The sequence below is a fragment of the Chelmon rostratus genome, chromosome 19 (assembly GCF_017976325.1).
Source record: "Chelmon rostratus isolate fCheRos1 chromosome 19, fCheRos1.pri, whole genome shotgun sequence".
Lineage (NCBI taxonomy): Eukaryota > Metazoa > Chordata > Actinopteri > Chaetodontiformes > Chaetodontidae > Chelmon > Chelmon rostratus.
The window spans coordinates 11,476,298-11,496,550 of NC_055676.1; the positions used below are offsets into that span (position 1 = coordinate 11,476,298).

Sequence of the window (20,253 nt, forward strand, 5' to 3'; positions counted from 1 at the left end):
TAGAAAACAATTTTTTTAACATTGCTTTTTTCTTGGAGTGGACATTAAAGGGTTAAAATCATTGCATGCTTTACTGTCTCATCTTTCCTCGTGCTTGTGGTTTGGTACATCTTTAGTTCTTTAGTCGTGGGTGCACATATTTGCTCTTATTTTTGTGGATAATTGTGTACATCCTTGTGTGTGTGTGTGTGTGTGCATTTTTTTGTGAATGTGTATTTGTCAGGAAGCAGAAAGGATGCATCATGGGAAAGTTTGCTCAAAGGGCGGCAACATTATAAAAACTCAAATCATATTAATTTTATTTATTGATCTGATTTCAACTTTCATCTTGTGAAATTGCTTAAGTGACAGTGGGTCTATTGTACCCCAACATATTATCTGCTAAAGACAGTTCATGGTGATTATACATTAGAGTAGGTGGGTCTTTAATGAGTATATGGCCCTCACACAGCAGAACTGTGCCCCGTCAACATTACCTACACATTAGCAACAGATATCATTTTGAATATATTGTTTTGGAGACCATGCAAGGGTCAAATCCTGCTAATCTCACACACTTAGTCCTAAAATATGACTGATAATTGCACCTTTCATTGAAACCTAAATATACAGCATAAATTGACATGTAGACTATGAATGTCACCCATGATAATATTTTGAATATTATCTATAACTCTTAATGCAGCAGATTTTAATGTGCATGTAAGAGATTTAGCCCAGCGAGCTTCCAATCTGATAAATGCATCAGAACTGTCCTGATACCCACTAAACATCTGTGTGAGACAGTGTCTTTATGTTAAACAAACAGGAATCCCTGAAAGCTACTTGTGTGTGCTTCAGATAATTGTTTTGTGAAATAAAAATGCATTTCATTTGTTGTACATGATGAGGTTAAAACTTTTTTTAAAAATGGACAAATTTGTATTTTTTTGTAAGTTTGCACAACCTACAATACTCAGAACAACACGGAGTACAATTAAATCTACTGTGGTTTATTTAATCTAACTGAATGAAGGACTAGATAAAGAGTGTAAATTCTCAGACTCTTTCCCTTTTAAAACGTCCCTAAACACACACACACACACACACACACAAACACACACAAACACTCAGTACATGGAAATGAGGATGCATGTACTGAAATACAGTGGTAACAGCTCCCATAAAATATACAACAATGAGGATTTAAAGAAGAAGATAATCATAAAATAAAAAGATACAATATAAATCATAAACATATTGCTTTTCATTCATATAATACAAGACAAAAAAAATCAACATTTCCTACAGTTTTAATAGCCTGTACCTGCAAATAAAAATGCTGAAAAGAGGAGTTTTAAAGAAATGCATCAGTTGATATCGCTGGTCTCTTCAGGCCTGGTTGCAACAGACTTTTCAGCATCAACGCCAACAATCTCATCCCAAGCTTTCCGACAAGTCCGCACAATCCACTCATGTTCGGAGTCATCTGTTGAAAAGATTTCGTTTGAAATTATTCAGAGTTTTCTCTATGGTATTAGAAACAAAGTCTGCAGCAAAAGTAAATTGTTTTTCACGACCGTTTGACCTTTGATTCACTCAGACAAAAAAAAAAAAAAAAAAAAAAAAAAAAGGCAGATTAAAGGGTGCACAGAAATGAGCTGCATTCATTTGGTTGAACTCACTTAAAGCGCTCAAATCAAATCTCTAATAACCAGTAGCCTGCATAATCAAACCACAGGTTATTTTGTATGTGAGGCTGCGACAGTGAAGTGCCATTCAAGTCTCGGGTAAATTTGTCAAATCAAGATAAGCCTGACAATTAGGAGAAAATAACTTCTCAGAGCCACTTCAGACACCAATAAATAATAACCTCCCCCAAAAAATGGACGCCAATTTTTTTTTAAAACCTAAACGACTGCCAGAAGAGCTGAAAATAAACCAGTTTTTCATTGTTACAACTGAAACGAGTAGCTAATTGCAGGGGAAGTGAGCTTTCTCTGGAGCGCCCGCAGCTGCACGCACTTGAGCAGCTCGCGGGCCTCACCCGCAGGTTCCACAGCGCGCGGGGCTCCATTGTGCACAGGAACAGGTCTGCAGCGCGTGGACTGATTGTGTGTAATTGGAAGCGAGCGGGCGTCAACACTAACAGCCACTTCAAGTCTCAACCACCCTCCTCCTCTCTTTCTTCCTCTCTGTCTGTCGCTCATTCCTACCTGTTCTGATCGGGAGGTCAATTGAACATACCGGACACGCGGACAGCTGCCACGCTAACACTTCCAGCAGTCTTTGTGGCGCATTTGTTAGTGGAGACGGTAATTATTGAAGCCTATACGTTTCTCCGTTCTAAACTGACCTCAATTAGCCACAAACCACAACCTGCCTTAATGATAATTATATTGGGACATTTTCATATTTGCTGTAATTCTGCCCTCTTGAGATTGTATAGCAGCGTTTATCTCAGGGTTTAAGTCATATGTAATTGGTACAGGTGGCTGGTATATTAAGGCAATTTCCTGCAATCTGAGGACAGCGGGACATTTTTGTGATTTGCCCGTTTTTGTGAGGCAGTGCATTTAACTTAGAGACCTGCCTAATTAATCTTTTCATGGTGTCTGTGATTTGAGATGTTGCAGTCAGACTAATAAAAAACAAATGAATCAAAATCTATATGGTGTTACTTCCTTGAAGTATCTGCAGACCTGCATCATTTCCTTAATCTTCAGTGAGGTGCGACACACACTTTTTGGTTGACAACATCTCGACTGTATCAACCTGCCTGGACGACCTTTTTGCAGTGTACACAGCAGAGAGAGTGTGTGGAAGCGATAATGGCACCTTGTTAAAGTCTGTTGATCTTAATCCTTAAAATACACTCGGAGGGAAAAGTGTTTCCTTCCAGCCTAATGGGGGTGAACACACACACACACACACACACACACACACACACACATGCATACACATAAACACAAAGACAGACACATTGGCTTAATTGCCAAAAGCAAAAATCAGCTTCCTTGTACTGCAGTGATTTGCATAAGAGATGATTGCATTCTGCTGGATTTGATAGTGAAATAGAGAGATAGTGCAGTATTCACAGAAATAGGACAGCTATGACTCTGTGATGTCATCAAGAGACACACTCTGAACCTGGTTCACTGACAGTGACAGGGAGTTCAACTTTGGCCCTGTTAAAACCTGGCATTAACATGCATCTTGGGTGATCCGATCACGAGTGGACACCTCCAAATACAGGTGTGAAAGTGGTCAAGACACATTGAGATCGCTGAAACCACCATTTGGTGATTTTGTGAAATGGATAATTGTAATCATTCATGCCTTCTTGTAAATTCTGCATTAAATTCAAGACAAGATGTTTCTTTCCTTGTAAAAACTCATTGTGCCAGTTTGTTATGGCATCACTGCACTGGCCTGTCGGCTACTCCTTGTCTAATGTGCATCTTACCTGCCGACATTTAGCCGCTATTTGAACAGTTTCAAATGATGTCACCATTTACACTGAATTTATAAAATATTATCGATAGTAAACATGTCAGATTTACAGTAGCCAATCTAGGCTACTTCTTTGTCACCATGAAGAAAGTCCCCATATTAAAAATTGTGCAATTTGGTGTGTTTGGTGAGAAACTTTATTGATTTTCCGGAAATGAAAATTCTTAATTATTTGGCCCTTTCTTGTTAATTCAGCAAATGTTTTACTTTATTTATTTATTTATTGCTATGCATATAAAACAGGGTTAGGGTTAGGAAATGAGATATAAAGTGGTCATTCGAGAATGTATGTGGAGATGCGCTCTAATTCCAGGTGTGAACTGAGGTACTTAGAGCTGTCCACCGCTCAGCTCACCCAAGATGCATGTTAATGCCAGGTGTAAACAGGGCCTTAGTGGGCTTATTCAGGGTCATGTGTGCTAATATAAGCACATTTTGTGGTTTCCAAGTGGAGGCACCACAGTGAAATCAACTTACCTAAATGTGAAAGCTCAAATAAACATTCAAATGTACATGCACAAGTCATCTGTCTCCAATTCACTGCAAGCGGAGCAGCCCCTCGGGTTTGTGTCTTGGTGACATCACAGAAAAACTGCAGCGGTTTTCCCTTTTCCATCTTTGAAGGAGAGATAATGATCTGAAAATTACTAATCCATCTGTCACAGCTCACAGGATTAACATGTGAGTCCTGTTTTATGGTGAGTTTTTGTCGCAAAGATGTATGAAAAATGAGAGTTTCAGGAAAGGCAGTGTGAGGATATGTTCCACTCCCCAGGGCCCCGGCTGATTTTATCTGTCTGTGAAACACCTCGGCTGGATGGGGACAAAGGGAGGGGCTGCAGTTTGGTCACCAGAGGTGCTTTCCTTGGCAGTGGAATGTTTTCGGTGTGGAACTCTTTCTGTGCAGAGTTTCAAAGGGAAGCGGTTATTCCAGAAACAGGAAAGTGCTACAAACAATATAGCAACACATGGTCCCTGCTGGAGCTGCTGCCGCCTCCTGCACCGCTGCCCAGTGTTGCTGTCTGTTGCCAAGAGAGAATATACACAACTGACCGTGTCTGTGTGTGTATGTGTGTGTGTGTGCATGCTTGTTTGTAACAGAACACTCTCAATCAGTCAGTGGGGGAAATTTGATTGAGCAGATGTGGCCTGTGTATCTTTCCCCTCATTCTTCTTTAATTACATATTTATGGTGAAATGCAAATGTTTTACATTTTACCTTCAAACTTAAGTAACAATCTTCATCAGCAGTGACAAATTAAGTCTAATTATGGGGCAAAGTGGGTAAAATAGCCCTCTAAAGTTGTTTGTTGATGTGATTTATGTTTCCGGTGTTGCAGTAATCATTTCTTTGTGTTGCAGTCTGCTGGTTGTTTTTAAGTTGGGCTGGTTAACTGTGACAGTGAGGCGGCAGAAGTGGGAGCACGTGTTTGTGCAAATTATAAACAAATCAAATCACAATTCAAATCTCAGTTGCTGAACATTAGTTGCTTAACAAGCACTGCTTTGTTCTTTAAAATGTATAGAAGTGAAGGTGCAGTTTGGTTTATTATGTTCATCATGCACAAACACACCAAATGCGTCAAACTTCGACCCTGGAAGCCATCCCAACTTTTCATCTTAATTAAATTTAATTCAGAGATAAAAAGACACCTGATGTCAGGCAGCACTGAGGTCTTGCCATAAACTACAGTTTATGACAAATAACCAACACCCGAATTGCCATCTGCTGCACAGGTCATCTTCAACATGAGAAGACAATGATGGATTAGTCTGCATGCTCATGCCAGCTGCTATGCTACTAAATAAGCAGTGTGAAGTGCACTGACATGTTGTCTTGTTCTTCCCGGGTTTATACACCTAGTGAGAGATGAGCTGAAGCAGATGAGGGAGTGCAGCGTAACCCCTAATGACTAATTTTTGTGGTAGTGAAGCAGAGGTTGGACGCTCATGAAGAAGAGCAGCCAGAAACAAAGTCTGTGATCCCTGAATGTTCATCTTTCACCACCTGCAATCACTCATGGCTTACACACACACACACACACACAGTACAGTCACACACACACACAGACTTTCCTTTCTTTCCATCTAGTGTATTGCAGAAGGTGATTTTGTATCCAAATGACCTGTCTTACTCCTGGCATGACTACTTTCCAATAGTTGGTTCATAAAAACTACAGAGATCATCCAAACCAATCACTGCAATACTGGTTTGGATGATGATGAATGTGATGGATGTGACTCCCTGCCTCTGAAAGACTGTAAACTCTAATGAGCAACTACTTAAACTTGGAATTGTAGACATGAAATAAAGCACGAGTCTGTGAGTGAATGGTATTTCTTTTGTTGAATTCAATTGGAAAAGAAATTTAAGGGATGATTTAGGAGGGAACTATTTTTCCAGACAATTTTCTCCTTAACAAGAAGACAGGAAGCATGGACCAATGTCAGCCCAGTGGGTTCATGTGTCAGTAAAGGAAGACATTTGGCGTCATCTATTGGTTAAAAAGACTTCTTGTGGAGTCATTTTGGTCAATGCTCATTGACGACTCCTCTAATCCATGTAAATGCTTCCTTGTCCGTGCCCAAAACCAGTGAGTAAAGTGAAATTTGTGATGTATTTTTGCAGGACTTGCTGACTGTTTAGAATCTATTAATGTACACTGGCTTCCAAAGTGCTAAACAGGTCACAAAGAGGGTTGCCCAATGCATTATGCATACTTTCATCCGAGCTGACTTGTGGAACAAACCAAAAACACTAAGGCCAACCTGCTCGAACACCTGAGCTACAACCACCTGTTGTGAAATCACAAATTATTAGCCATACATTTTTTTTACAAGGTAATGTTAAAAAAGGGTCAGTATAGTGTGGATCACTGGTGAGAGTTAGTGTTTCAGCTTACTTCTGAACTCTCCGGACACATCTGTGACAGAAAGCTCCCACTTAATAGCACACTTAAGCATACCAGCCTCTGCCTCCTCCGATCATCATACATTTCTACACCATGCACCAGTGTTCTGGACATATCTCTCCATACATGCAGCCGTATCGGCAGCTTCTTGATGACAAGAAATCGGTCCAACTCCAAAAATAATCTTCAACCTCTTGGGGAATATGAGCAACAGATCCTATTGTTTTTGCTAAATTGGCACGATGCCAAGAATGAATGTTTGTCCAAGTTAGCAACAGTAACTAAGCAGGGCAGGACTTATTGCAATAGGTCAGTTCTGGACAGTTTTGGCCAGACAACAACATTCAGCTGAAGAGGAAAAATCATCTGCATTTCAAACCAGTACCATATGCATAATTTGCAACTTTTCGTGATTAAGGGTTTTGTCTTCACCAGCTCAGTTCCTCCTTGTCCTACATCCACCAGTTGTCACGGCTACATGGGGAGCTCCTTCCTTTTTCCTTGCTGCCCAAACGTCCCTTCTGGGAGGGTGGGCCCTCCCTGTGTCCCATCATCCTTGCAGTCCTCATCCTGGACGGAAGCCATGAGGCAATAAATTTTGTCTTCACACCCACACTGACAAATGTGTCTTCACCTCCCAGGGTTGGAAAATAAATCCATACAGGATACAGGGGCATTCTTCTCAAGAATTGTATACCAAGACGAGAGGGGGAGCACACAGAGGCGTAAGTGGTGTATGTGATGTATCGCATAAGCTACATGTACACAACACATCCCTCCACACGCTTGCACATAAACACTGCCAAAAAAAGGCACACATCAATTTAACAGTTCCTGTTTCATTCTATATTTACTTAAAGCCCCCCTCCACTCAAAAATATGTTTTTTTCTTCTTGTTCCTAGAGCTGAAATGTTTGAACTTCACTTTGTAGAATGATGTATGTGTAGAGTTTCACAACAGAAGGCTGTTTTCACATTCATCTGCTGACAGTGGAAAGTTTGCGCTCATTGAAAATCCAGCTTTAAAGAGGCGGGCCTATGACAATGATGTGTGACATCACAAAGAGCTTGTCAGTCAATCCTGATCCAATATTCGAAATACACAAGTGTGATGTGGAAACTTGAATCATCAAATGCACTAAAATGGACTTGTCAGTAAAGTAGGAGACATCTCCTGTGAAGTAATTACATTTTTCAAATGACACATATTTACATAACTATAGATTTAGGATTTTTTAATGACAAAGATGGATGTAATTTTAAGGATTTTAATGATAATAGAACTTTTTGTGGAAAAACTATATCATATTATTAGTCAATGTGCATTGTTTATATACATCTTAAAACATGTCTAGAGGGGATCTTTAAATCAAAACAGAGTCAGAGGATTGTTGGAAAGTGAATGTGTTCACTTCCTCTTCTTTTTCATCTCCAGAAAATCTTTCCTTCTCATCCTCTCTTTTTCTCTCTCTTCCTCGCTCCACTGATCAATACCAGAGCTGTAATGATGATGAACAACCCGCATCAAGGAAAGAATCCCAAAACATATTTTTGTCATCTTACACATGCTGATGTCATCTGGTGAGGATGTAGATCTTCTCCTCTGTTTCCTGCTGCTGCTACACGTATGTAAATGAGATGTATGTGCTTGTGGAACTAATCTGTATTATGTTGCAAGTAGCTCATCTGAATACAACTATTCTGCCCAAAAATAAATTTCTACCAGCGGGAGCTTGTGAGTCATACAGTAACTTCTGCCAGGAACCATATCTTTACACTTGCTTGCAAGCTTAAAAACAATCAAATTCACAAAAAATAGAACAGTATCAGCAAAGGCACAAGAGTCCTGCAGGATTGTACACCATCCCCATGCATGTACATGTGATTAAAGCTGTGTTTTGGTACTGTACAGCACACGTCCAATAAAAATGGTATTGTCAAACACCTTTGAAGCACAGCTTGCTAAGACTAAACCTTAGCGAGCCAAAAGCTATCTATTTAGAAACTGCATTCACAACCCGCTGTCTAATTCACAACATTGTCCAGTGATGTAAAATCATGGGAGACATGATGAGCACAGGATGTCAGAATTTGGGAATTCCTATCTGGACACCTGACAGACCGCATTCACTTCAAATCAGGAGTTCCAGAACTGGGCACTGGTTCAGTGGAAAAATGTGTCTTGGATTTTCCACTTCTGACAAATAACAAAAGAAAAGGAAAAAAAAAAAACTTCTAAAATGACTGCAATAGCATATGGAAGCATGCTTATCAGATGACTTGTAGCAATAATCTTCCATCAGAGAATGCAGGGATAATCCATTTAACATCACTCCATAGGTTCATTGTTATCAAATCCTTCCCATATGGCCACACTGTATCCTTTCAGAGAAGCAGTTATTAAAACATGGGCAAAGACAAGGGGTCCTGTCTGAGACAAATTCAATACGAGAGCTTTAGCATGTTTCAAAGTATATTTCACAAGGCTCTTTCTGTGGCCTGTTCTCAGAAATGTTGTTGAAAAGTAGACATAATTTTACATGGAGTTACTAGCTTCATGACAAAGCAGCAACAATGAATGAGGTATAGACCGGAGTGGATGTTTCTTTCCTTGACTACTTGAACTATATTAAACAACAACTGGAACATTTACATGAGGGGTTTACATAAAGAAACTGGAATAGTTTAAGTATCTGCACTAGATTGACCATAGGTGAACACAGCACACTGTACAGCTGGCCCTGGAAACATAGGCTAAATCAGTAGCAACATGAATACTTGAATTTTGGTCAATTACGAACAAGCAGCTCTGATTTATGAAGTTACTATGTAACATTTAACATAACAGACTCGTCACTGACAAGGTGCTTCATTGGACACAAAACTTTGTATACTGAATGTGAAATGGAAATTTGTGTTTGCTCTTGACTTTAATCTTTCTAATTTTTCTTGGCACAACAGGCATAAAGATGCCTGGATATCACTAAACACTCAGATGGAGCCAATTTGGCGTCAAATCTCTAGAAAAAAAATTGCACAAACAAGAGGGAAATAAGCAGCAAGAAACACAGGTAAGATTTTGATTATGATAGAGATGTCAGTCATCCCTGATTCATATCTGGATTGTGGACTACAGCAAATAATGCCCACGTTTGTTCACCTCTCAGTAAGTACATGGTTCACAAAATATGTCCTGGTTCAAAGGTATCCATTATTGAGTAGAAAAGGATTGTTATTATGAATCAAAGTAAGGGGCCACTCTTGAATAGGCCAGTCATCCGAGGTGTCACAGGGCTACAACAGTGAAAATAACAGGATATTTTCAGTCTCACCTGCATTCCTGAGGAATCTGCCAGTGTAAGAAGTAACAACTCTAGCACTGGGGTCATAAAAACCATCTCCACAATCGTAGCATCCATCAGGAATGATGCGTGGTGGATGCAGATCAGTTAGCTGAGATTCTCCTGTATGAACAAAGCAGTTGTTCTGTATTGGCTGGCAATCTGCCTCTGACTTACAACGAACACGAGCTTTGTGAGACAGGCATTCAATACAACTACGCAGAGAAAACAATTCACAAGAAAGATCTTTTTTTTTAGTTTTGGTATTTTGGTCAGTAAAACGTATGCTTGTCAAGTTAATGAAATGCAAGAGCAAATAAATGAATTCCAACCTGCAGGTCTGAGCTCATGGCACCTCTCACTGTAGAAGCGCCTGTCATAACCATTGCAGTAGTCCCAGTCCCTCTCCTGGTACTGCAGACCATCAGCAAAGGTAAACGACCCCTTGTGAGGAAGAACAATGATAAAATCATCCTCGTTCCTTAGTCATGCATTGTAATAAATCAATTCAAATTAAAACAAAACAAAACAAAACTGAATTTCCGGTTACCTCTCATGGTGCCTGGCTATGCAGACAGCTTTGATTTTAATTTTATCTTTTGCCACCTCCATACAATGGAGTTTCATTTGTGCTACTTAAAACAGTGAAAAAAAATGCCACTTTAACAACTCAACAGCAGGAATAATGTCACTTAAGAAGATCCACAACCTCACTGTTGACAGCTTTTTCTGGGTCTCTCTCTTTGTCTGAAAGCTGTTCCAGTGAAAACTGTTGAAAGCTAGGTCAAGGGGTTATCCTACAGTATGTACCCCAGACAGGGTTCCTGGAAAGTTTTCAGTGCTTTAAACACCACAGAAGAATTTAAATTGTCTATCATTGTGCTCTGATTTAAGGCGGAAATCTTAGAGACAGATATCTCAAAACCTCAGCAGATAAAACCAGAGCTGTCTGCACAGATATATGCCACAAGGGGAAAGTGGAAAAATATGACTTTTGGTGCTTTGGATGAGCCGACACACTGCGTGTGTGTGTGTGTGTGTGTGTGTGTGAGTGTGTGTGTTTTTTTGAGAAATGATACAACTGTTACTGGAAATGAAAAATAAACATACGTTGTTGAGCAATGTTGCAAAAATTGGCCACATAACAACATTTTCACTTCATTGTCAACAGTATAATTTGCAATCACGAGACTGGCATTTATTCTGGTTTTATAACAAAATTTGTCATTTTGCCTGATGTGATGACACATGCAAGATTTAGCATTGTCTTCTTTTACGGCACTTTTAGAGTAGACACATGGTCTGGTCATTGCAGAAGAAGTGCAGGTTTAATTAATAACGTTAACGATGGTGCAGGCCTTGACTACATGCATACAGATATTTTGCCAAACAGACATTTTCCAACGTAAACGTAATGAGCAGCAGCAACAACAAAAACAACAACAATGGCACACTACTGGTTAGTTTTCGATTGGTTAGCACTACTAGGACACATGCCAGAAAGGTGTTAACTAACCCATTAATAAGTACAAGTGAATAAATAATCAGCTACCGTAATTTGTGTTTTTAAGTTACTGGCACCAAAGGAAAATAAGCTCACTATCATAGACTGTATAAAACATGAACGTAGTCCCCGTGACATGACACACAGGTGTCTGAAGGGCCATTGTGAAGCTCAGTGACAGTGACTCCGGCTGTCGCCATCTTGGCAGAACCTGCCTCCATGAAGTTCCCGGCTAATCCAAAAATGGGCAAAGAGGTGGAGCGTGGGAGGAGCTGACACAGGCGGGATGAAGCCTGGTGGCTGAAACCAAGCGGCCATGCCCAAAATGATGTATGACTTAAAGCCTTAATATAATTAACAAGTGAATTAATATAAAAATTAAGCCCCTGTACAGCTGTCATGAACAAGGAAATTAGTGAGACAAAACAGTTTTTGTACCAGGCTGTATGTGTACATGTTTATTTCTGCTGTACATTTGGGCATTTAAGTATGGAGGTCTATGGGCATTGACTCACTTTTGGAACTAGCCTCAAGTGGCCCTTTAAGGAACTGCAGTTTTTAGCTCTTCGTTCATTGGCTTAATTTTTCAACCCCGGAGGGTGACACATGTTCAGTCCGCATGCTCAGAATGTTTTTCTCTGTAGATTTATCGCCACCTACTGGCCCAACATGCTTGAGCATTTGGAATCGTTATGTGTTTTGAACAGCTACTTCATTAAATTCAGGCAGTGTGGACATTTTTTGTTTTAAGCAAGGGAAAAATATCTGTTCAAAAAAATATCTGTATACTTTGCGGTCAAGGCCTCAGCTCAACTAAAGTTTCTCATTAATCCATTAATCAGTGAGGCAGCATGGAATGCAGCCTTGATTAATGTCATTAATTACACCTGTGCTTTTCCTGCTGTGTCAAAATGTCTAGAGGAAGAAAATTCTCTTAACCTGCACCCGACACAGTTAGAGGTTACTGTTAATTTCATGTTTGTCGTCGCTGTTGTCCCTTTTATTTCAAGGCACTTTTTGATAAAGTTTCTGGTTCTAATGTTTCTAATACACTTTAAATTACTAGAAGTTTCTTATACACCTACATCAACATACACAGTGGATCTCAGCCTTTTTGGATCACAACCCTTTAAAATGCTTGTTTAATTTGGTTAATAAAATAGGGAAAAGCCTTACACCCTGGATTTTCAACCCCCAGGCTGAGAATCGTTGTTTGAAGGGAGAGGCAGTAGTATAGGATATAATTTCCAGGTTTTGAATTTCTGGGTTTATTGGATGGTTTAGGTCTGTTTTAAATGGAAGTAGATTTTCTGAGGATGGCATGGATGCAGGTGCTGGGTAGTCTGGGCCAGTTAGTCATGGTTTAGAGCTGCTATCATTTCAAATAAACCGCAACTGAAATGATGATAATAATTGGCGTGATCTCTGTTGTGGCAAAAGACCATGAAAGACTGCATGAGAGCAGGAGAGACTGCAGCTTCATGCAGGGGTAAAAGGAGAGAAACCCAATAACTACGACAACAACGGTGAGTAATTGCTAAAAGGGACCAGATGTAACATGAACTATAACCAATGTGAAACACACAGTCATGCATTTGGAGTCATATATTCTGACATGCATGCAGACACACACACACACACCTCCTCACCTGTTTTGCTCTGCCGTTTTCCCAGGTGGCCTCATATTTACTTCCATTTGGAAAGTGTAGCACTCCTTTGCCATGAAACATCCCGTCTTTCATCTCTCCCACGTATTTAGTCCCCGTAGGAAAGGTGTACTCGCCTTTAACGTCCATCCTGAAGGAGAGAAGAGGCCACACAGCTCTGTCAACTTTTGCTCTTCATTGTGATTTGGTGAGTCTGTTTGTTAGGAAACAGACATATTCGTGTACCTGCTATTTTTTGTTTCTCCTTTGTAACTGCCTCCGGTGAACTCCATTACACTGAATTGCTTGCGCAATTTATTCTCTAAGTGAACAAACAAGCATAGAAACCATGGATTTCATATCGACACACAACGGCCAAGCGTAGCGTTACCATGGTAACGTGACAACGGAGAGCCAAAATGGAGAACTACGGATTAAACCGCTCAGCTTGAAGAGCAATGGATCCTTTGTCACAGTTTTGTCATTTAAACAATTTCTAAAATACATTTGTCAAAGCAAATAACTAGTTATGCCAAGTTAAACTCTCCTTTACAACACCTTATGTGCGCATGCGCGTGCGGCTCCGTCCTCGGGCGCGCTCTCAGTTGCGTCATCAGAACGCGCCTCCCAGCTGACAGCGGCAGGCGCAGGAACACAAACTGACCTTCTCCGCGGCCTCGTCCTGGAGCCAGGCGAGGACCTTGAATGTTTTTTCAACAGCGGTATTTGATTTTCTGCGTTTGTTTTATTGTACGGACACACAGCCATGCCCACAACGCTGGAAATCCCTTCAGTGCAGGAGCTGAAAGTGGATGAGGTGAGCAGCGGTTATTGTTTAGCTTGAATGAATATCATATGAACACAGAACATGTTAGCTAACTAGCTAGCTAACGTTAGCTGTGTGGTTCAAGATCTGCTCGATAGCTTATAACTTTTTCCACCGGTTACCTGCCTTCACGGTGGTTTAAATTAGTCAAATAACCTACATTGATATAGCAAATGAGGCTGGTGAAAATTCCTGCATATTTATGATGTCATGACAGTATTCAGTATCGGAAGAGAAATCACAGTAATTTATACAGGGATTCTTTGCTGTTGTGTTTGCATTAACGTACCTTTTCAGTTTACCCTAATGGTGACAATAACTTTCCTCTTTTGCTGCGACCAAACAAATCTTTGACCGCTTTATGCCGGCAGCAGTGATATTTGGGTTGTTGAACTTGTCCTTGGAGGTCAGGTGTTTGTTGACAGCAGCTTGAGTCTTTCCAACAATAGTACGTCTTCATCAAGGATTTAATAACGATACGTGTGCAGATACAAGTTTCTTTTGAACTGAGTAACTTTGGACATATTTTTAGAATTACACTGTAATGCACAATGCCTTTACCTCCCCACTACCAACTTCATACTGGTGTAATACCTGAAGCATAACCAGTTGTTGCATTGCCAAGGACCTCACAAATCTGGCAACATCCCTGTTGTTGGAGATAATTTGAGGAGATGCTGGACAGAAGAGTAAAAGGCTGTTCTTGAAGAAAAAACTCAGGGCCTCTTATCTGCCTCCTAAATCACAAAGTCTTTCTTCATTGTTTTAAGTTTAGTCGACAACATACAACATGTGGTCTAAATATGACACTTCAGAATCATTTGAAGGTGTACTTTTCTCTATTGGAGCTAGCTACTGGATGAATATTAAATTGATGCACAATCTTTTCTTTTGGCTCTTTTAATAGGGTCACAAATATCAACAAGTGTCAAGTTACACAAAAGTAATCCTGTTCCTCAAAAAATGAAATTGTCTTCCTGTATCTATAATGTGGAAATCATTCTTACCCAGTCTCCTTGTTTTCCATGTGTCTGTCCCTTTCTTTCCAGATCAATGTGTCATCTGCAGTGCTGAAGGCTGCTGCACACCATTATGGCTCCCAGTGTGACAAACCCAACAAAGAGTTCATGCTCTGCCGCTGGGAGGAGAAGGACCCCAGAAAGTGTCTAGAAGAAGGGAGGAAAGTCAACGAGTGTGCACTCAACTTCTTCAGGTAACTCACACCCAGGGTTTTCAATCTCTTGGTTCCAAATACACAATTTCAGTATAAAACAATACAACTGCATCAAATGAGAACAACATGTAATGATGCCAGGGAGCCTTTGAGCTGTGTGATGGCCCCTCTGATCATTGTGGGGTGCTGTAGAAAAAATGTGAGTATGGGTATGAACAGGCACAACATGCGTCAACAATGTTACCATAGCACAAATCCAACATGTTTTCCCTTCTGGTGGTAATGTCACATTTACTGTTGAAATGATGGCAGAACATTGTCCAGTCTGCAGCTGTTATAATCCCCCAAGATAAACACCTGAACTCTAGAAACTTAGCCAATATAGCGTTAGCATCCTTCCCCGGCCACCAGCTCGACTACCAGCTTGGTGTTAGTTTAGTTATGTTGTTGTCTTTAACATAACGGGCGGTAGAGTTAGACCAAAGCCACTACATTTTCGCCAAGTGACAACAACAGTAGTAAATTTCCAGGGGAGACAGTATGGATGCAGATACACAGTTAGCATCTCCAGGACAAGTGTGCATACTTTGCATTGCATTATTGCATATTGCAGCATATAGCCCTCATTTCCCATAATGCCTAGTGCTGGACTGAGTGGTTATTGAGCTGTTTTATGTTCCAAAACTACTTTTTGCTTGTAATGTTTCTGTTCACAACATGGTGATTTATGCAGGTAATTTTCATTTTTGTGCAGGAGAGGCATCTGTTACATTTCTGGAGCCCAGCTGTATTTTAACAAAATCCGACTGGCCTAACTAAGTCTCGCTCTTGTTCTGAAATCTCTATAGAGTTGAGGAAGACATAGGCGGAAAAGTGAGTGAGAGTTGGAGAGAGGAGTGCTGAGAAAAGATTGTTGTGTTGGAGTACAAAAAGTGTTAATATTATCAAAAAAGTTTCAATGCCATGGAGTATTAAGCTGATTTTGGCAAACAACTGGACAAATGAAGGTAAAGGCATTTTTCACGCAGCATGGGTAGTGTGAGGGTAAGATGGTAAAGGACATCTCCTTGTTTCTGGTTTATGCTTCATGCAATGACTTAACTGGATTTTTTAGAAGGCAACAATACCCACAACAGATTTGTGGTCAAACTTTCAATAACTTCAACTTTCCCAGGATGTTGCCAGATGTCCTAAAAGTTATTTTTCATTGTGTACGTGTACTTTGTAAGAGTACTAATCTTACAGCTGACTGCATTTTTGGATGATTTGTAGTATCTTATTGAGTCAGTATTTATTCTGGTAAAGCTTTTTAAATTATTCACTTTTAATTTCATAATAATCTACAACTGATTGTTTTTTTTTTCTTGCTTTTGATTAAGAGGTCAGACTTCTCCAAACTTTCAATAAACACTTGTTGTCTTGAAATAAGTATAAATAAATCAACACAACTGATGACTAAAGCATGGTTTTTCAGAACACTGGCATTGTCATTTGTCATTTTTCGGTGCTACTTTTTCTAAAAATAAATAAATAAATAAAAACAGAAATAACTTAATCACAGAGTTCATTGTGTGTATAAAAGTGCCCTTGGGGGCTGTTTGAGGAAGTGGTCTGGGGTTTGTCACTCCTAACTGCCATGGCTGAGTGTTGGTTATACCTTGATGCCCATGCAGTAACTAAGGTGTGTGTGTGTGTGTGTGTGTGTGTGTGTGTGTGTGTGTGTGTGTGTGTGTGTGTGTGTGTATGTATGTATGTATGTATGTATGTATGTATGTATGTATGTATGTATGTGTGTGTGTGTGTGTGTGTGTGTGTGTGTGTGTGTGTGTGTGTGTGTGTGTGTGTGTGTGTGTGTGTGTCTGAATAAAATAGATGACCTCTAGCCTGATTCTTAAGTTGAAACAAACAACCGACACTCTGACCTAAAGTTAACTGAGAGTTACTGTGAAAGAGCAATACCTGTAATTATTATAATGAGGAAAGATTTGAGATCAGTTGTAATTGCACCAGGGACCTGGTTTGAGTCTTAGGTGCTTCTGGTGACTGCCAGCCACCTAAAGGAGCATTTCATTCACATGACCAGTCCAGATAGTTCTTAGAAACCTCAAAATATCTTTTGACTTGACAAATCTTAATCCACAGTTTAGTATAACCTCTTGACATGGTTCAGGCACACATGATGAACAGTGATTTATTTAGAAACTCCTAGATTTTATCATTTTAAATATTGGTTTTGTTCCCTCTCCTGAATCACTTCCAGCTCATGCATAACAACAGTTTCTGGTCTATTTTAAATCGTCAATCACAGTATATGTAATATACTGTCATACCGTCCAACCGTCTTTTTATATATTTGATTCTGATTCACATCTCTGTTTGCACTGTTCCTTGCAGGCAGATCAAGGGGAACTGTGCTGAGTCCTTCACTGAGTACTGGACCTGTCTTGATTATTCAAACTTGGGGGAACTACGCCGTTGCCGTAAGCAGCAGCAAGCCTTCGACAGCTGCGTCCTTGATAAGCTGGGGTGGGAGAGACCTGAGCTGGGAGACCTGTCTAAGGTGAGACTTGTGAGGGATTGACTGCATTCACAGTGTGAGCAGCTTGGTTGATGGGCTCTATTCTTGCTGATTGTGGGCTGTGCAAGAGGCTCTGATTGCATCTGCGTAGTACTCTCATTCAGCTACAGTTTTGAGCAGGCAAATCATGTATTTTCTGTTGTGCTTTTCTTTTCGGAAGATTGACATTTTTAAGGGGCATGCATAACTTGCCTGCAAGCGCTAATTAGGTAACAGCAATCAGAACAAGACCAAAAAGGGATCTTGACAGTAGCTTTTTGGACATTTCATTTCTGTAGTCTTTAAAAAGACACTTGCAAACCTATGAACGGCTGTAATCAACTGTCAGGTCATTTTGCTCTTGCCAGGTAGAGTTGCTGTTCATGGAATCAAATAACATCAGCAGGCAAACATAAGAACATAAATCTGATTTCCCATTACTGTTAAAAATGTCCAGGTTGACTGTGCACACACTGCTAAGTTTCTCTGGTTGCTCAGCGATACAGTGGCCAGGATAAGTATTGAACACGTCAACATTTTTATCATTATTTCCAATGCAGCTATTCACATGAAATTGAGACCAGACCCACTAACTTAATAACAATAAACAGATAAAAAAATCCATTACTGAAGAAAAGGCATGGGGTAGCCCATCTGAAGATTGCTACACAACATTTGTAGAAGCCTGTAGATTACTGGGAGAATGTAATGTGGTCAGACGAGACAAAAATTTAACTTTTTGGGGAAAATGGGATGCAACATGTTGCATAGAGGAGGTATGGCTCTGCATATGGCCCTAAAAATACCATGCCTACAGTGAGGTCCAGAGGTGGAAGCATCAGGGTATGGGGCTTTCTCTCTTCTCGTGGTACTGGCAGAATCCAAATTATTAGGGAAGATGAATGGAGACATATACCAGGACAATGAGGATCAGATGCAGGTGGCTCTTCTAGCAGGACAGTGGTCCAAAACACACAATTGGTTCCAGAGGAAGAAAATAAAGGTGTTCTGGTTTTGACTCTGCTCTACAGTGGGAAAAGTGTGTCTGCTTATTCTTCGATTGTTAGATCTGCCACAGGCTTTACCGGACTTAATAATTTAAGTTAAAAGAAATTTTACTGTCTCTTCAGATACTGTATTGGCACAGCATACAGGATATGTTGTCCAGGTTCCCCTCATATAATGTATTTGTTGTGTTTCAAGTCAGTTGTATTAATTGGAACTTCAAGAAGAATCAAGCCCTTTAAACATTGCCTGCATGTTGCTTTTGTTTCATAGGTGACCAAAGTGTCGACCACGCGGCCCCTCCCTGAGAACCCCTACCATTCTAGACCACGTCCTGAGCCCAACCCGGTCATCGAGGGCAAACTAGAGCCTGCCAAACATGGCAGCAGGTTATTCTTCTGGAACTGGTGAGGCAGCTCCAGAAAGTCAGTCACCTCCCAAAGCCATGCGCTCTGTTCAAAAACAGCTTGGCCGCTTGTGACCACTGGCGTATCAATGGTTCTTTAAATGGTTTAAATCTCTCAGGTGCAGACACAAGCATTAAGGATGCTGGTTTTGGCATCTTTATGTGTGTAAGGTCTGAGGGTTGGTTTTGGACAGGGCTCATGTCCTAACAGTCTCTTCATCAGTTGTACCTCCAGCATTGTCAAACGTTTGAGAAGGGAAGGATTGTGTGAACAAAGTCCATGAATCCATGCAGCTTTCCTCACCACGTACGTAATTGTAATAATTGAACAAATGCAACATGATGTTATTGCTGTCATACAATAAAGTGATAAATTATAACTCTGGATTTGCTTGTCTTTATTTAAGTTTACGTTTGTAAGACTCAGTTGCCTTGAGACAGATTTAAAACGCAGTTCCTTCAATATGTGCAAATGGGAGGCCACACCACTGTGTTTGCACATCTGTGTTTTGTCAGAGTGTGTATTGTCAGACTGATGGAGGGTGAGGTTGGAGGTCAAGGTTGAGGGTCACTACCTGCAGCCAGAGAGAGCTGCTTCTGCTTCCTCCTTTTCTCCCAGCTCACTTCCTGCCCCTGACCTGGGCTGGGAGACGACTGGAGGAGTTATGTCGGAGATTCACAGTAAAGTATGTTATTGCTGCCGGCACACGTGTGCATGCGCACTCATGACCTTGAATGGAAGGAGCAAATTCAAAGACACGCTGGCGTGTGGAACATAGCGGACTGTGCCAATGCACACACACACACATACACACACACACAGCACTGGGGCATTGTGTGAGATCGAAGTTGCTCTATCATGTGATAAGGGAGCTCTGTTGCATATAAGATACCATAAAAGCCCAGATTTTGTTTCACTTATCAGCTGTTTAAAAACTATACTCATAGCAGCAGTCGTGATTTGGCTGCAGATGTCAGGCAGGTTGAGTCTTTAACCTCTGCCATGTGGTTGATTTCTTTGGGGAGCGATAGTAATGCGTGGTTTGACAGCTTTCTCATACTCAAAAGCGGAGATGTGGCCCCAGGGTGTTTGCATATGATGTAAAAATATGATGTTTCAGTGCGCAAAAACACAGGGACTTGACTTATGAGGGAGGTCAACGGCTGTCTGCTTACAGTCACTGTGATTTTATTCAAAGTATGTAAAAATTCTTTGAGCTTTTTTGTTTTGTTTTTTTTCTTATTCTAGATGGAGCATTCATTATATAATCCCACTGAATGTGTTTTCTATACTGCGTGTTTTCAACATTTTTCCCACAAGTTTGTTTTTATCCTAATGCCAGACAGTTCAGCAGTTCAGAGTTGCAGTTTATTACCAAAAACAGCCATA

The 20,253-nt window shown here is 40.4% G+C and overlaps 2 protein-coding genes across 2 annotated transcripts; one reads left to right on the forward strand and one right to left on the reverse strand.

Annotated features, from left to right (window-relative positions):
• Positions 1–1,349: 1,349 nt before the first annotated feature.
• On the reverse strand, positions 1,350–13,236 carry morn5 (MORN repeat containing 5). The gene is made up of 5 exons (XM_041960826.1): positions 13,142–13,236; positions 12,899–13,046; positions 10,078–10,189; positions 9,737–9,868; positions 1,350–1,468 (listed from the first exon to the last, which is right to left on the reverse strand). The coding sequence occupies exons 1-5, from the start codon at positions 13,186–13,188 to the stop codon at positions 1,350–1,352; spliced, it is 558 nt and encodes a 185-aa protein (XP_041816760.1). The 5' UTR covers positions 13,189–13,236.
• A 290-nt stretch (positions 13,237–13,526) lies between these two features.
• ndufa8 (NADH:ubiquinone oxidoreductase subunit A8) lies at positions 13,527–19,242 on the forward strand. The gene is made up of 4 exons (XM_041960527.1): positions 13,527–13,712; positions 14,771–14,934; positions 17,290–17,455; positions 18,731–19,242. Exons 1-4 carry the CDS (start codon positions 13,662–13,664, stop codon positions 18,866–18,868), a joined length of 519 nt encoding a protein of 172 aa, XP_041816461.1. The 5' UTR covers positions 13,527–13,661; the 3' UTR covers positions 18,869–19,242.
• Positions 19,243–20,253: the final 1,011 nt, after the last annotated feature.

Excerpts from the sequence above, each read along its gene's own strand:
- morn5 (XM_041960826.1), bottom strand. The coding sequence starts at position 13,188 with ATGGAGTTCACCGGAGGCAGTTACAAAGGAGAAACAAAAAATAGCAG. Across the intron at positions 10,190-12,898 it reads AAAACGGCAGAGCAAAACAG|GGGTCGTTTACCTTTGCTGA; the intron begins GTGAGGAGGTGT and ends CTTCCTCACAAG. Across the intron at positions 9,869-10,077 it reads CCATGAGCTCAGACCTGCAG|GAGAATCTCAGCTAACTGAT; the intron begins GTTGGAATTCAT and ends TTGTTCATACAG.
- ndufa8 (XM_041960527.1), top strand. The coding sequence starts at position 13,662 with ATGCCCACAACGCTGGAAATCCCTTCAGTGCAGGAGCTGAAAGTGGAT. Across the intron at positions 14,935-17,289 it reads TGTGCACTCAACTTCTTCAG|GCAGATCAAGGGGAACTGTG; the intron begins GTAACTCACACC and ends TGTTCCTTGCAG. Across the intron at positions 17,456-18,730 it reads AGCTGGGAGACCTGTCTAAG|GTGACCAAAGTGTCGACCAC; the intron begins GTGAGACTTGTG and ends TTTGTTTCATAG.